This window comes from Emydura macquarii, unplaced genomic scaffold, assembly GCF_026122565.2.
Source record: "Emydura macquarii macquarii isolate MOO-44397 ecotype Brisbane River unplaced genomic scaffold, CSIRO-AGI_Emac_v2 contig_431, whole genome shotgun sequence".
NCBI classification, from domain to species: domain Eukaryota; kingdom Metazoa; phylum Chordata; order Testudines; family Chelidae; genus Emydura; species Emydura macquarii.
The window spans coordinates 12180517-12198376 of record NW_027130568.1 but is presented as its reverse complement, the minus strand read 5'-3'; the positions used below and the strand labels follow the sequence as shown (position 1 = coordinate 12198376).

Genomic DNA, 17860 nt, shown 5'->3' with positions numbered 1-17860 from the left:
AAATCAGCAAACCGCTTGCATTAGCACTCCCTCAGTTACTTAGCCCTACTGGAGTGGAACCAGTGCCATATCAATGGTGGGCGATATTTAAAAACAGCTTAGTATATAGATGAACTGGAGTGAATGGACATGGAGGTTGTACTACCTATTTCTTATAGAGATGGTTCATCTATGTTAAGCTTGTGGGCAGTGTGTGAGGCAACATTATTTATTACTAATAATATTTGTATTTAAGTAGAGTTCAAATTGCACTATACACAACAGGTCAGGGAATGGTTGGGGTTTTCCCCCTGCAAAACATTTCAGTAACTTTTTTTTTTAAATTGTAAATTTTTTTTAATTGAAAAAAATGAAAAAAAAAGTTTAAAAAGAAAAGTCTGAAAAATTTAATCAAAGCAGCCTTGGTAATGTTTATTTTGACTAAAAAGCTATTTTTGTGTTTAAAAAAAATTTTGAATAAAAATTTCAACCAGCTCTGGTGCTAGACACTGTTCAAATATAAGACCAAATTCCTCCCCTGAAGAGCTCACAAACTAAGCAGACAAAAAAAGATTAGAGGAGGAAGGAGTATAACAATATACACAAAATGATTGAGGCAGGTGATTGACACATACTATGTTAGTTTCATTGTTGTTTTGTTACATGTGTGAAATGGGAAAGGAAGAAGCAGAGGAGCAAAAGCAAGAGGGAGGAAAAAACAGTTGGCCAACAGGGTGCAGCTGGGCAACTGAGGGGATGTAGGGAGCAAAATGGAGACCAGTAATCAATGGCAGTGCAATACATGAAAGGAAAAAATATTCAGAGCCCAAGTTAGTTAAGTGGTTATAATGTCAGAAGGCTGGGAAGGCTCCTTCCTGTTTTTCCCCATATAAGGAAGGGTTCCCTCTGGGCCGGAGGGAAAGGGACGAGGAGGCTAGAAGATACCGACTTACATCTATAACATTGGCTATAGCTGATACTGGCTGCTTTGGGAAAGAGTCCTGAAGGCCTGGGGAATTCCATAGTTTGTCACACATAAATTCCTCCTTCCATTTCAATTGGCTTATGCTGTGAAGAAAATGAAATGAGGTATTTAATTCTCCAGGACTATTAATCTGGCAACTTTCAAAGGCACTAAACTCCTAGACATCTAATTATTGATTACAAAAAGCAAACAGGCATGGGTGTAAAAGTTACTTTCTAAATCTCTTTCGTTATGGAACAAATACAATTTTCATGAACTGCAGGGTGATGGGTTTTCTTTTTGTTTTGTTTTTTGTTTTCAACAAGTTTACACAAAATAGAATGGGGGGAAAAACACTGCAAAAGCAAAATCTATTTCCAGCCAGCTCTGTGTAGAAACAGCAACATTAGAAGCACACCAGGCTGCTTCCAGTCTTCTCTGCTGGAGAGGCTGTCAATTGCCCATAAACCCAGAGAGAGGCTCAGTGTATGAAGAAGGAAATAGTGCCCATGGCTGAATGTCATTCCAACATTAATAGCTGCGGGAGCTTCAATCAAAAGTGGGAGAATGCCATAACTAGGGTAGTTGGGGGTGATGATGGTTGTTTTTTTTAAAAGAGCATATATGCACATAAGTGAAGCTGGAGCATAAAAAACTATAAGGTATAAGAGGCTGGGGGTTTTAAAATTGCAAGTCAGTTCCATGCTTCCAACCCTTATGTAATTAAGCTTCAGGGAATGGAATGTAACAAAAGGCTAATGCGTGGGAAACCATCACACCTGTGTAATGCCTGTTATTTCTGGAACTGGGGCAGTAGTATAGAAGGCAAGCATTTGTAAAACATGTCTGTAGTGAGAGAAAGTGAAGAGGAATGGGAGGGGCAGACATTTTTACTTTTGTGGTTGAGTATGTGTTCAGGCGGCTCACAAGCAGAAATAAACACACACCATCAGTAATACAGTAGAGAGCTTTCTTTTATGTGGAGCAGTGCTGTGTGAGGGGAATATATCTCTGGAATTGTGTATCTCATTGATATGTTCAGAGGAAGAGTTTTTTCCCTCCTTCACCATTGTTACTTTAGGGCGAGCTCCAGCAGTAGTAGTAATAATAGTGGGAGTACCAGTGTAGACAAAATCCCAGCTGCTGCTCTGTGTTCAAACTATTGTGTCAGCTAACCCTCCTTGGGGTATACCACACTGGAACTGCACATGGCATACCAACAGAAAAGTTAGATTAAAAAAAATGTGAAGAATACTTTTGTTGGAAGGTTGCAATGTAACACTACTTTACATCTTAGAATCCAGAACCCTAACACACAAGAAACAGGCTGCTCCCTGAGGCAGAGAGTCACAATTCACCCTACCTTTTCTTTAGGCAGGCTTTCTGCACACTGATCACACAAGAAGATCCAGATCGCATGCTTCCCTACAGAGCCCCCTAACCTTCAAGTGGGGCCAGGAAAATCCTTAAACTTCAAGTGATAGCCTGTAATTTTACCACAGTTTTCATTTTACCACAGACACTTGTCAGGAATGGTGAGGAAATTTTAAGAGAGAACATTCTTGACAAGGCCCTGTAGTGTAGTTGCACAGTGTTAAATTAGTAGTGTAGATCTGACTCAGTCATCTTTATCTCTGTGTTATGAAAACCTGCTCAGTATTTCATGATACGGTAGTAAAAGCACCTGAGCTCTAGCTTTTGCTATCAGTGAAGCAGCTGTGCCTTGGTTGAAGTGCTATAATATGGGTCCTAACTTTTCTCTTGTAGCTAAGGCCCTAAAGGCTTCTTAATCCTGACCGGTACTGCTTAGCTAGGTCTTGTTTGTAATGTAAACAAGACTATAGTACGAAAAGATTTTTTTTGTTTAAATTAAAAAAAAATTTTTTTAACTAACACTCCTTTGCACCAAGTGTAAACAGGACATAAATTGATTAACAGGGTTGTTGAAAACTGTTCTTGAGGCTAGGTCACTGCCATGGGGAAATAACAAAGTCTGAAGGTTATTACCACAGGACTGGATGTCAGGAAATCTAGGGCCTGGTCTACTCTACAGAGTTAGGTCAACGTAAGGCAGCTTTCGTCAACCTAACTCTGTAAGCATCTACATGAAGGCCTTGTCTACACTAAAAAAAAAAAAAAAAAAGAAAGAAAAAAGTCAACATAATATTTGTCGACTTTCAGCCACTGCTATAATTACAGGCTCCTGGGCTGCCTGTGGTCTGCCCCCCACTCTCCGGTCACAGCCAGGAGCTGGAGGAAGCTGCACCGGGACTTCTCCACTCCCTGCTTTCATCTGCAATAGGCAGCCATGTCAATTTCGGCTGCCCCAGGGACTTCTGGCTCTGACTCCCAGCTGAGAAAAGAGACCAGCAGCCCCAGCTTCTTGCCCTGCTCCCAGCCGGGACCAGGAACCAGCCTCCCAGGCTTGCAGCAGCCCAGGTTTCTCACTCCGCTCCCAACCAGACTGGAAACTAGCTGTCCCGGAAACTAGCTGTCCCGCCTTCCGCTTTCTTAACAGCCCGACCACTGAGGAAAGGGGACGCAGTGTCTACATTGACACAAGGTTGCCCTAACTATGCCCATAAAAGCCTATTCATGGCCCTTAATCAGCTCCAAATCAGGCCCTTAAGATACACCAGGTTGCCATCTTGTGGTGCTCCTTGTCACATCTGTTAAGAGTTCTTACTGTGCTTCTGTCTTTGCTTTGTTTAAATATAATGAAGTTGCTTCTACCACAGATACTGATATATGACCTCACTGCTTCATAGAAAATATGCAAAAATCAGTTTCCTCTGAAACTATCCCCTCTCACTTCTCCCTCCCAGTAAGAAAACGCAGCACTACAGAAAGTGATCAATGGGCTAGAGGAGTCAGTAAATTAGATGTCAGATCGTAATGAGATATGGCAATAATAAAGAGTGATGCAAATTTGAATGTCATTCAGAAGTGGCATGTAAAGAGGCTTTGTCTGTAATGGGCTTTAGCACTGTACAGAGTTACCGCACCTTTGCGATCTTTAATGTGGACAGACAAGGTTTTTATTTGCACTGGTGGAGCTTATCACAGTTTCAAGCAGGAGTTATTTGCATCGGTGCAAAAAGTGACTTTGCCTACTCATGCCAGGGGCTTGCACTGGTGTAGCTGTGTTGCTTATTGACCGGCAATGAAGGTAATCTGGGCAAGATCTGAGTGTACATTGCTGTTTGGTTTAGATCCTGAAGGGAAACTACTGAAGATGAGTTCAAGGTGAAACAATAGAGTAGCTAAGAAGTACAAAAGCTTTAAAAAAAAGTAGTACAAATATTGGAGGGAATAACTGGGGAGGCGTGAAACAAATTTGCGTGGGTGCTTGACTACAAAGAGTCTAAAAAAGGAAGCACATCACAAGTACATCCCCATTTCTTCCTTTAAATAAAATGTAGTAAAAGTGATTGAAACTGCTTGATGCTGAAGTAATGGCAGGAGTTGGGTAAGGGAGTATAGTTCATATGAAAAGGTAAGAGGCAGAGAATCTGAGAAGATAAACTACAAAATTTGATCACTAAATATTTATATAGTTTATTTTTGCTCATTTTCTTTTGAAATCACTCTGTTTTAGTGAAACAAAAACATTAGGCTAATCCATTATAATTTTTTGGATCCATATTTCAAAAGAGAGACGGCTCAAAGCATGCATATCAATTGGAGTCAATATATAATGTAACCATTTTGTGTTCCTATTTTAATCTTCATAGGTTCTTTATTTGTTTTATTTTTGGCCTTAAATAATATAGTTATTGTTTTTGTAAAGTTTCATTCTCAGGTTTTCTCTAGAGGGGAAAGAATGTTAAAGAATTATGTATTTAATTTGTTTGTGAATTAGAAATCATTTAAGTATACAGTAAATTCCGTGGCCTGAGTTGATATTAGGCAAAATGCAAAATTAGTGTAAAATCATGCTATACTAATGACCTGCCCAAGATGGTTACAGTGTGTTGTATTAATTTGGTACAATAACATTAGCAGAGCTCCATGAATGCAAATTTCAGTATCTGACAAGATTGCAAAAATGAGAAATAAACCTAGAAAGAAAATATAACAACACAAGATGGAGTTGTGTATTAGTGTTTTGTTGATGGACTAATTAGGTGAAGGGGGGGAGTGTCTGTACTCAATGTTGTTAGTTACTGAGGCAAAATAATTTTATTATGGTAAATAGGCAGTGACCTCTGCAGACCATGAATCTGTACAGGAATAACCGCTTTTTGTAAATATTTCCAAATGAATTTTCTAGTTTGAATTTGTTTCTATACTAAATAGGTGGCCTGGTATAAGGCCTGGCCTACACTTAAGTTAGGCCGACATACCTTTGTCAGTTGGGGTGTGAAAAAAACACATCACTGAGTGTTGTAGCTATGCCAACCAAACCCCCAGGGGATCCAGCTATATTGATGGAAGGATTCCTCTCTCAGTGCAGGCTGCAGCTACTCTATGGAGTTATGCCAGCATAGCTACAGCAATCTAGCTATGTCAGTATAGTCTTCATAGTGTAGACGTACCCTGAATTGAGCTCTCAGACACTTAATCAGAGTAAATTGATTAAAGAAACTGAAGAATGTGATTAACTATTACATAAATTGGGAAAACTAGACCTAAGTTAGAGAAGAATAACGGTTCCCTTTAGCCCGGCCTACATCAAGGGTTCTCAACCTTTTTTCTTTCTGAGGCTCCCCCCAACATGCTATAAAAAAACTCCATGTACACTTCAAGTCCCGGTCCCAAACTGAATGACCCCGGGACAGCATTTGCCTCAGATTCTCTGCAGCGCCACTTCGTGCCTGCCCAAGGCTCAGGGGTGGCATTAGCCTCTTCCTGGTGGGGAAGGTTGAGGTCCTTGCCACAAGGCTCTGTCCCCTGCTCCTCCTCTTCCCCCTGAAGCCGAGCCAGAAGCTGGAACCGGGCAGTAGTAAGACCACTGTCAGGAGCCCCGGAGTCCTGGCTCCTCCCCCTGCCCTGGGTGTCACGCCCCGGGGAGCAGGGACATAGGCCGGGGATTGCTCTTGGACACCCTGGCCACTATGGCGGCCCAGGCTCCCTGAGTGGTTCTTACTGCTGCTGGGCTCCCGCTCCCGGCTTGGCTGGGGACGGGGTCTCAGGGAGAAGAGGAGGAGGAAGAGGTGGGGACACAGAGAATGACGGTGCTTCTGCATATGTCCCATTTTTGAATTTTGAAAAAGTGGTCATCCTACGTCAGCCCCAGGTGGCGTGGCTTCAGAGCTTCAGGTCCCCCCCTCTCCACCCCCGGGTACTGGGGCACTGGGGTGGCACTAAAACCAGAAAACACCCTAAAGAAGATTTAGGGAGTTATCCCAGAAATCTCCAGTTTCATTGTTTATATACTATATTTCTGTTGTTACAAATATAAGTAAATAAATAAAATAGCTATTTTTTGTAAATCATAGATTAAAATGGTGTGTCTTTTAGGATCCTGATCATGGAAAATATCCCTTAAACTAATTATACTGCTTTAGGTCCAGACTTAATCTCTGATGTATAATACACATCATAACATATTTCAAAATGTCTGCTTATTGTGCTTCTGCAGTTACAGATCTTTTCTAGTGATACATGCAGTCCAAAATCATTGTATCTGGACATTCATTAGTTAAGGAAAGCTATGGAATTAAGGGTAATAAATACATTTTATAAATCATTTGTATGTGAGGGGGTGTTAAAATTTAAATAGTAATCTTTTCGTGTCTACAAATATGCTTTGGAAAAGGCAGAGTAAAATGACAGATTATAGTCATAGTGAACTGGATACCCTCAGAGCAACAGTCTAGTTGTGTGCTTTGCATACTTCCTTCACTCTCTATCATGTAAATTACACACAGCCTCACAGTCTTGTGTTTTATCTTACTAGTCATTATGTGTACAGTACTCTATATTAGTATATGCTTCCCTCTTGAAAAGATGATTTAATATCATTTACTTTATTAATGAATGAATAGAATTTATGAGAGGACAAATTGAATTGGTTATGGATGAGTGAAATACACGTTTTGGCTAATTTAGTGGATTATGTGAACATTTTCTTATCTGATATTAAATAATGTGAGGTGCAAACTGAGCTTTACTGGCATTTTTAACAGATTTACAGTATTCGCAAAGGGAGACATTTTAGCAGGATGTTCCTGAATTTAAAATAGTACATGTTATTTTCAGGCATCTCTTCATAATTGCAACATCTTTTAGATTTAAAAAAAATCATTCAATAATCATAACATCTAAATTCCATCAGTTCATGCAAAAATCAATATTTCACACACATTAAAGACATGTTGGATTACACAAATGAAATATATATTGATTAACATTATTTGTATTATGGTAGCACCTAGGGTATGTCTACATTTCCGTGTAAGCCCAACATTCAAACTCAGGCTCAAGTCTAACCCCTCTTCTGTCTACACAAACTGTGCTAACTCAGGGCTTGGATCCAGGTCCCAGGGCTGCGCCCCCTCCCCCCTCCCCCCCACCAGAATGGAGGATCTGAGCCTGAGTCCAGCTGGGACCCAGGGTTCAAGTCCTATTGCTTTGCAATGTAGACACAACCTCACTGGACTTGTGCTTTGGGAGTCTGCCAAAAGTATCCCACAATCCCACTGATAGACTTCCTATATTTTCTGGACAGTCAAGTTCTCGCACACTGCACTATGAGCAAAGGGCTAGAGTAGCCAAATGTTGGGAGGGCTCTAGGAAGTCTGAGATATGGGTGATTGGACTCTGACCTGCATAATGTAGTGTAAAAGCTGGAGCCCCAGGTGAGGACCCAGGGTTCAGCACTTCCTAAACTGAGGTTACAAATGAGTTTAGACACTCAAGACCTAGGTTAACAAATCCAGGGTTTGCTAACTTGAGTTCTACTGATCCTGGGCTGCAGTGTAGACATACCCTTAGAGGCTGGGGCCCCACTGGGCTAGGCACTGCACAAACATATTTTGTACATGTTTGTAGGATGGCCTGTCTCCTCAGCCCAGGAAGGACAAACTCTATGCCCAGTGTGTTTTTAACCCTTCCTTCAGGACCCAGTTTATTTTTCAAACACATCAAAACAGTTCAACATAAATTGCACACATGAATCCAGTATTTTCCCTTGACCCAGGGTCTTTTCAGGGGTTTGGAGGCCTTTCCCCTTTTGTGTCTTTTCCCGTCCTGCTCCAGGGCCTGCCACTGTAGCTAGCCTCACTTTTCCAACTGAGCCACTTTCATGCTTCTCTCATCACTTTATTAGTCTCAGCAGGGAGCTAGCTGATCAGTAAGCCTGGGCCCATCTCCCCTTAAAGGACCAGCCACCCTTTGACAGTTTGACTTTGAAAAACAAAAACAAACAACAAAATATCCTATTTATATTGTCCTTTTAAAATCGGTACCAACTCTGCAGAATAATGACTAGCCAATACATCATCTAATTTTTTCTTCACTGTGGCCTTACCTTCAAGGAATAAGAGAAGGCTAAAAATTGTTGGTGTTTATAAAATTGTCTTCATACATTTTTGAGCTCTTAAGTTGTCTTAGGGAAGATATTAGTATATTTTTAAGTGTTAACTTAAATGTTACTTAAAAAGAATTTAGATGATATCACATAAAATTTTGAAATGTTTTAAAAATATGTCAGAAAGCCCTAAACTCAAGTCAGTTACATGAAAGGTCAGGCAGGCTGCATGCTCATGGATTCAAATGGCCAAAATTGTGATAAATGTCAACACTGTTCTCATCAAGTCAGTTATTAAAGTAACAGAATTGACCTTTTTGTATAACAGTAATTTAAAAGCAATCAAATTCTTTTATTAATTTATAATTATATTTGTAACAGTAATTCTGAATTTTGTTGGAATGGAATCTCTCTGTACTGTGAGTTCCAGAGAGGTAGCCGTGTTAGTCTGTTTTTAGCAAAACAGCGAGAATTCTGTGGCACCTTAAAAACTAACAAATTTATTTGGGCATAAGCTTTCGTGGAAAGAAACCCACTTTGTTGGATGCCCTTCAGTCTCTGTACTATGTTACCCTTCAAGTAGAAGGGCTTTTGAGCAGTCTGTGAAGTTTTGAAATGATATATTTAACTGCATATCCTTAAGTGAAGCAGGCACTCTGGTTATGTGACTTTTACAGGTACTTCACTCTGAGACTGTAGTACATTTAAAGACTGATTATATTTTGAGGGCCAGCATTCTGTCCTGCACTATAGTTAATAGCTGTGTCGGGTTATCCACTTACAACACAATTGTTCTCTAACCTTGTTATAGCATGGTTTGAGTTTTCCTGTGTAGATGGAACTATACTATGTTATAACTCCATTAAAGAAACCATGCTATCTGGTTATAACACAGCTTGGTTCCATCTGTGCAGGCAAGCATGTTACAACAAAGTTGTGGGGCACAATTTTAATGTAACCAAGGTGTCACAATGTGGTGGCACATGTGTTGACAGGATCATCATGATTTGTAGGCCAACAGCTAGAATGTAAAGGAAGCAGCTCTCCAAGAGCTGCCTAACTCCAGACTCTTTCTTAACTCTGACCCAGAGATGAGATAGCCAGGGGCAGAGAAAAAGTTAGGCAGGGAAGCTGCCATGGCCAAGAGCTCTGCCTCCAAGGCATTTTTCTAGTTGAGCTGTTGCTGGTGAGCAGGGGTGAGGCTGGCTTTCCATTCCCAACTGGATGCGTCTATAGCAACCCCTGCTGCATCTAGCTGTTGAAGGTAGTCAAACATCTCTTAATGCCACCTCTTCTCTGCAGTACCATAATTTCCAATGGAGCTCTTTGGTAAGCAGTGTTGTTCACTGAGGCATATGGATGAGATGTACCTATTCTGTCCCAGATATTGGAAGGTGTGCTCCTGGTCCATGCACTTAGCACAGAGGGGGAGAGAGGTTTTCTGTGTTCAGAAATGAACTATAGTGGACAAGGCAGGTTTTTCTTTTGGAGTCTGGAATTTCTCTTTCAATCAAGGCACAGGAAAGGTGTTCTAGACAGGGTGTCGGTGTATAGTCAACTGTGAGTGTTGCTTATGAAAAGGACATGACTAATGCTGCTCAACAGTTCAGATTATGTGAGACTTAGAGCTTTGTGAAGTTAGTTATCGTCATATCTCTGAGTTGCACGGTCTGCTATGGTCAAACGTAGTATATTACTGTAAATTGACACAATTTGGAGCATACCACCACTTGCTACAAGCACCGGACCCATATGGGCTGCACTAGAGATGGAGCCGAGTTCAGATCCAGATTTCAAACTCTGAGTTGGGGGATGGTGTTTGGATCTGGATATTTGGTTCATCCCATACTGATGCTAGCATTATATGCATAGAACGTGGGTTTTTAATTGGTTTTTATTAAGCCTACTCATCTGAAGTTAAATGCTATTCTAATGGTTAAAGTACAAGACTGGATCTAAGACGTCTGGATTCTACAACTTGCTCTGCAATTAACTGGCTGTGGGGTTTTGATCAGGTCATTTCACCTTGGATGGGTCAGTTTCCCCATCTGTAAAATATCTGCTACTTTTGACTTACCTACTCTGTAGGCGTATTGTGAGGCCTAACTTACTGCTGTCTATGTAAAGCATTTGAAGGTTGATTCAATGGAAAGTGCTATTGAAATTCAAAGTATTTTTGTTGCTTATACTGCAGTATTTCTCCTTAAGGTAATGTCTAAAATCTTTCACTAACCTTGAATCTTCTCTCGTAGCTAGTCTTCTCTCTGATCTGCCTGTTGAATCTCAACTCCAATTTTCTGTTCTGCCTACCTGAACAGAAATTCTGTCCCCATTTGACATCAGTGGGGGAGACATGCATTGTTACTCTAGAGATCCATTGGGTTTATCTGAAGGGAAATGTTTGTCCATAATCTCTCATAATGCTAATATTGTGTTCCACTCAAATACTGGCATTTTTGCATTCATGATATTTGCACTTTTCAAATTGATTTTTAAATGTTTTGTAAGAATGCAGTTAGTCAGATGTTGCTGTACAATTTAGTTAAATACATATATTCCATCTAGTTGATATTAAGGTTCCTATACTAACCAGTTTATAGAAAACTAAATCACAGAATTCTCCTTGCTCTGGTCTACTAGATTATTGACCAGATCAGGTGGTTGGACACCAAAGAAGACAGAAATTAATGTTCTTAATGTCTGTGAAGTTATCTTGTTCAGTTCTGCTCATTTTTATCTATTGGAAAAAATAAGCCTGTCTTTTAAACAATCAACCACTGATTCAGTGTGACTTTTTGCAAGTGACTTGATCATCTGCTGCCTTGGATTACTTAGTTATGAGAAGCAGTAAAAAACTTCATAAAGAAAGATTCTTAATAAAGAAACTAATATTCCTGAGTCCAGTTCCTGTAGCTATGAAACACTGCTTACCTCTTTTGCTCTCCATTTTATAGGTGCTTACATCATGTCGGGCCTTTCTGCTAACATCCCGCATTCCCACCAAGGTAAGTTTGTTTTATTTCATTATCCTGTTTTTCAATCATATTCATGAACTTCAGTGATGTAAACTTACTGTTGATGATGCTTATGCATCTGAAAAAAGAACTGAGGACTGGAGTAGTGATTTTTGAGTAAAGATTTTATAATGCTTTTTAAGTAATGGCCTTATTAAATAGTTTTGTCAGAACATCGATGAAACATTATTGGAGAACCTAAACTTTTAAAAATGTGCATGGGTGAAGAATTTCATTACAGATAACCTGAGGTACTGTAACTGCAAAGTTCATAAGACTCATAATGGGATCTAGGTGAGCTTGTGCCCAAACAAGTTGATGGCATTACTCTGTGGGCATTGTCTACACTGTAGTCAGTGAATGAGATAGCAACTCGGGGAGACATACCTGCTCTAGGTTTAATGTAGCAGGTGTGTCTAAAAATAGCAGTGAAAATGTGCCAGCATGGGCTAGCAACACAAGTGCTTGCTTCTACAGCCCACACTGAAGCCTGTGTCACCCCATCTTCCCTATTTTAGTTACACTTGCTAGATTTAAGAACATAGGAATGGCCATGCTGGGTCAGACCAATGCTCCATCTAGCTAAGTATCCGGTCTTCCAACAGTGGCCAATGCCAGGTGCTTCAGAGGGAATGAATAAAACAGGTAATCATCAAGTGATCCATCCCGTTGGTCATTTAAACTAATGTGTAGGTACACCTACCCACACTGCAATCATGCTTCAGACTGTAGTGTAGACAGACTCTAAATTGTAGTCTCTCTGATCTCAAAAGGGATTATATTTCAAACTCCAAATTAGAAATGATGTGGAGTGCACTGAAACCTACTGTTGTTTTCCATGAAGACCATATTTTGATGTGAGAGGCATTTTGCCAACCTATCTTACAAAGGCCATGAAATACTTATTTCAGTCCGATGACAATTTGGAATGATTGTCATGACAGGGGAATAATACATTTTTGTGTGGATAAGGATGATTTTGCATCTGGAGATAATCTCTCTTCCCACGCAGAGTCCGTTAATATGATTTTGGCAGATGTCCATGTTCTGCTTAGTTGTGCACATTTACCCAGAAAGATTAAAAAATGATAATCACCAGTGCTGGAAAATATTTCCCTCCCTCATATTCAGGTTGAAAACATTTACTGAAGACTAAGGCTCTCCTCTTGGTGTCCCCATTGTTTGTGGAAAGAAATGAGGACAGCAAATTTTCATATGTCACGTGGAAATTGTGTCATTTAATGTTCTGAGAATAATTATTGTAAGTGGAAATGGCAGAAAAATATCAGCTGAAATAGTATTAACTTAGCTCTGCAAACACTTTTAAAAAATGTCATCTTAGCGGCTTTATTTCATAATAGCATTACCTTGTGAGATTTATTGTGCTGTATTTTTTAAAATCAAAGCCTAAAATCTGTATTCTAGGCTGATGAAAGTGGTGGCATTGGTGATAACTGAAATGGAAGAGTAGTTTTCAAAAGAAAGCTGCTCCTTACAGACATGATTTTTTTTGGAATTTGGATCCTTTCTGTTTCAACAACCAATATGTTTGCTGCAAACATCTTTCTTTACTAGCATAGGTGTGCATGATAGTTGAGCTGCACAGGATCTTAACATGGCTGATGAGCTCAGTGACTCCCCTTGATGTCATCTAGTGAAGGAACGTTGAGAGAGATGAGAACATAGACAAAGATGCATCATTGTCTTGGGATGACATCATAACTTGTAATTATTTAATACAGTAAAAATGAGAAAGTAATACAGTAATTTAGTTGTCATGAAAAGTGCAATGTGACTGGAGGATGATGTAATTGTTTGTTTGTATTTTCAGTTGTGTTAAGTTTGTTGCCATAACTTTTTTGTTTTATTTATGACTGATCATGTATTTCCTTCCCTGCACTCCCCAAATGATTCAAAAGACTATTTGTGTGTACTATATGAAAACATCTCTCCCTTATGCAGAGCTTCTGAAAGAGAAATTGAGAGGTTACAAATGCTCGCCACCTTGGTTCCTTCAAGGAACTTTTGTGAAATCTACTGTGTTCTAAGAACTTCAGTTTTGAGGTTACTGTATTATTTTTGTATGGAATTCCAAGCATTTATTCACCTTGAATAGCTCTCAAAATTGACAGTGAAATTTTATTCCATGCACATGAACTATAATTTAAATGGATTAAGATTGGTTGAATATGACATTTGCCTAACACAAAGAATTGTCAAGTTATGGACTCCTCTTTACAGTACACTAATGTCTGCACAGCATACTTCCACACGTAGTGACAGACTCCACACATTCACAAGGAACTGTCTTTTCCGTCTGATAAAGAAGGAAACACATCACACGCAAACTGTATTACAAAATTAGCAGGATTAGCAAATATTGAATGTTGACATCAATGCACAGATTAGGTATCTTGTGTATGATATGTTTGAGGGGGAAGTGTGGAGACATAATTTAAGATTCCAAATGTACATTTGGTACTAGTTTGCTGTGAGTTTTAACTCTGTGGAAAACCTGAAAATGAACAAACCCAGCTGGTTGTTAGCTAGTGGTATCCAAAAAAGGTGAAACACTCAGAATAGTGATTCACCTTTTTAGGATGCCACTAGCTAAAAGAATAACTCTTTTAATTATTGTTAATTTATGAATTAACAAGTATACTTGAAAATCCTGAGAAAATTCTACTGAAATTATTCAATATGCATTTCGGAAAGATGTATAGTAGTTCTCTCTTTCTTACACACACTCTCTCACACACTTGCGTGCACACACACCCAGAATCCCTACTTGAAGTGAAAAAAATGAACCTAAGCTTAATTATAGAGGTATTGCCACATCTCTGCAATGCTTTCTAATTATTGCACACTGATATTCAAAGAGTTCTTTGTAGTACCAGCTTTTTTAATCTCTTGCTTCTATATAGATTTTTATTTTCTGTTGAATAGGTTAGTGTGAATATACAGAGTTGACACATGCAACACATACTAGTTGTAGTGGGGTCACCAGAGGCTGCTGGATAAATAATGTGCAAAGTAGGAAGAATTTAGATGATGGAAAGTAGCTCCAAAAAGGATCCATAATGGTCTGTTGGGTAAATAGGTTTATCCTGTGCTCGTGACTATGAAATGTGTTGAATAGACTCTTAAAATGTTTCAAGGTTCTAGGGAACTGGGTGACTCGATTTTGGATTAGCAATAGGGATATGGAATCTTTCACTGTTAAATGTATGGTTTGAATCCAGTGTAAGTCACTAGTGATCAAGGCTGCCCTCTGATGGCTGGCTGACCTAATGAATGTAGAGGAAGATAGGTGTCCACATCACAAAAACTGGTCTTAACTGGCAATCTCAGATAAGAACCCAGTAACTGAATGGGCATGAAAATGAATGAATTTCTTACATGGTGATCTCTCCATGTAAGAATGAGAGACGTTGGTGTGGGCAGCGTGGGAATGCTTGCATTGCCTCTGCCTGGGCTGCATTGGTTCTGTGACTAAATAAATGACCTTTCCATTGCTGGTAGAGAAGCACCTTTCATGAACAGAAAATGTAGTTTTCCAGGCTGCTTCATGCTGTGATGCTGCTATTTGATGTCTATTCTTTTGTCCCTCTCTTCAATTAAATGACTGGAAAGAAAGTTCACCCTTTTGTGGAAAAAACGCTTTTAACAAATAAAAAAAAAATCAATTTCACTAAACTAAATACAAACTTCTTCTGACTATTGCTCATTTCTTTGGAGGGACAGAAGTGATGAGTTATAATTAGAAAAAAATGTCACTGGATTTTAACTCTTAACTCTACAATCCCATGTGAGAGCAGAATAGCTTTAAATTATGTTGCCCATCTACTCACTGGTGAAAAGTATAACATGATATTCTGCGAGGAAGATTAATCTACATAAAAGGTGTCTTACATGGTATTAGAGTCCTGTGTAGGTATTATTTCCATAAAATAAATGGTTGCATTTATGAAGGGAGCTTTTATAAATCACTTGTAAAGGTTTAATGAATGATTAATAAATGGTTAATCAGTTAGAGTGCAACAAGTCAAGAGGTTGCTTATAAACACCTATAACATTTTCTACTGATGTGCACATAACCACTTATAACACAGACTAGTCAGTCAGATAACATCCTTGAAACATCTATTAATAATTTAAAACCCATAACAAGTTGTGTGTGTGTGTGTGTGTGTGTGTATATATATATATAAAATATACACTTAATATAAAATGTGATCAGATATGATAAATATTTACTAGTACACAATAGTGTTGTTACAGCTGAGACACAATTACTTTTAACCTCCTTGTTTAATCACTCCAGATGCATTCCTCTCAATTTGTGATTAATGTGGCATTTTCACATGTTTTGGTTAATATTTAAAAATGAAAACAAGGAATTTATATTCTGCATTTGTTTTATATTACAGCTGGAACTAACTTTCAGCTACTTAGAAATCCAAGGAGTAACCTCCAGTAAACCAGGTCAGGTGAGTGTTTTCAGCACCAAAAGGATTTAGTGTTGTGAAGTACTGATGTACATACCAGAAGTGTTTTCATTAGAATGCAATTGTTTCCTTTCTACTTCGTTTTAAACCTTCATGCTAATCAAGTAGATAATGTTATCGAATGTAGAGGTTCTCATCTAGTAACCACAGTGCACATTTGAATTCATACGCTTGCACTGCTTGTAAAGCCTAGCAATAATAATAGTAATTAAAAAAGTCAAGCTTAGAAATGAAATGTGTGGGCGGGAAGAAGATAAGAAATACATCCCTTTCATAACTCAGTTAGAACAGAACTAATTGGATGTAAGTTTGATGTGTAATATCTGATATTTTTTCCAGCAATAATGAAGAACAATGATATTCTGAGTTTATTCAGCCCACAACTTGCAAGTTTATGGATTTTTATGGGGAACACTGGCAAATAATGGTGGTTAAATTACACACTGACCTGAAGAAGAGCTCTGTGTAAGCTCAAAAGCTTGTCTCACCACAGAAGTTGGTCCAGTAAAAGATATTACCTCACACACCTTGTCTCTCTAATATCCTGGGACCAACACAGCTACAACCACCTACATACATAGAATTAGTTTAATTTCAGCGAAACTGATGCCATTCTTTTTTGGAAAGCTTCATATTTGTGTGGATCACAAAAATGTGTTTGAAATAAACTGTCTTTACATGTGCCAAAAGGAAGAGTGTTTTTATATATTGTTTACTTAAAAAAACAAACAAACCCAAAACAAAACTTGAGCATCTTGGCCGGAGTTCTCAAATCTGATTGTATCAATGTCTGTGTAAGTTACAATATCATACCACTGTGTGTTGCTTTATTCAGACATCACACTTTATTCAGACATCACACTTTAACACTTGATGTTTTCAGTCTAGCTTTTTGAGTTCTCTATGTGTTCATTTACTTGATCAACGACAGGTATTTTTCTTTAAGTAGATGTCAGGAAGCACTTAGCAAACTGTGTAAGTTGTGTTGGTTTTTTGGGGGAAGTATTTTTTTGAAAGATGCTAAAATGCAATAGCAGTATTTTTGAAGAGGTGTCATCCTGTTTAAAGTAGGAGCTGATGATCCGAGAGCAGATTTTTTGTGTGTGGCATTTATGCAGGGTGCACAAGTTAAAGTGCCTCTCTTCAATGGCAGAAATATGGGGAGGAAATTCGCTTTCATCCAGCATATCGTTTCAATTAACACTTTTGACATGTTTATGCAGTACTTAGAATAACTATATTGAAGCATTTGGATCTGTAGATGAAGACTGGCTGAATCAATAACAACTTTCTGAGGAGCAACAGCAGAGGCTATTGCTAGAATCTCCCTGCAGATAGTGTGCATAATGGGGAAACAAGTTGTCCATTTGTTCAGGTTCTGAGAGCAGTTGTCTAAAATCTCTGTAAGGAATTGAAAAATAATGTAGAAAAATTGTGAGGGGGGTGGTCATGATGTATGCATTAGACTGTTATTACATCTTCTAGGGTTATCTTGTGCAGAGGAAGATACAATGTGTTGCCAAATGGTAAAGCCAAAGACTGTTGAATAGTTCATGTCATAGTGCCATAATCTGATTTAAACAGCTGGATAGCAAGATCTCTTTTCTGTTTTAAAACACCCCCACCACCTCGCCTATACAAGTGCGCTGTTAGATTAAACAAGTCACTACATCATTTGAACTGAGTTTGTTATGCATGTCAAAGATATTTCCTCCCTGTCAGGGTATTATCTTAACAGTAGATGTAAACGGCAAAGATCAGAATCCTTGAGTGTCTCCAGAGGATCATAGCTGTTGATTACTTAGCTATTGTTTATGCTCAAGAAGGCAGGCTCCATGTATTGCGTATTTTTCTGCCTTGCTGTACTTTTCTTAAGCTCTGAAACATGTTTTAAAATTGCAGAGAGCTACTGCTAAGGTTT

At 38.8% G+C, this 17860-nt stretch overlaps 1 protein-coding gene across 2 annotated transcripts in view; it reads left to right on the top strand.

Moving 5' to 3' along the window:
* Positions 1-17860, top strand: part of CARMIL1 (capping protein regulator and myosin 1 linker 1) — a 230025-nt gene that overhangs the window by 75737 nt on the left and 136428 nt on the right. For both annotated transcript variants that reach the window (XM_067537570.1, XM_067537568.1), the window contains exons 3-4: positions 11372-11422; positions 15862-15921. In XM_067537570.1, the coding sequence (XP_067393671.1) occupies positions 11372-11422; positions 15862-15921 (111 nt within the window). The remainder of the gene's footprint in view (positions 1-11371; positions 11423-15861; positions 15922-17860) is intronic.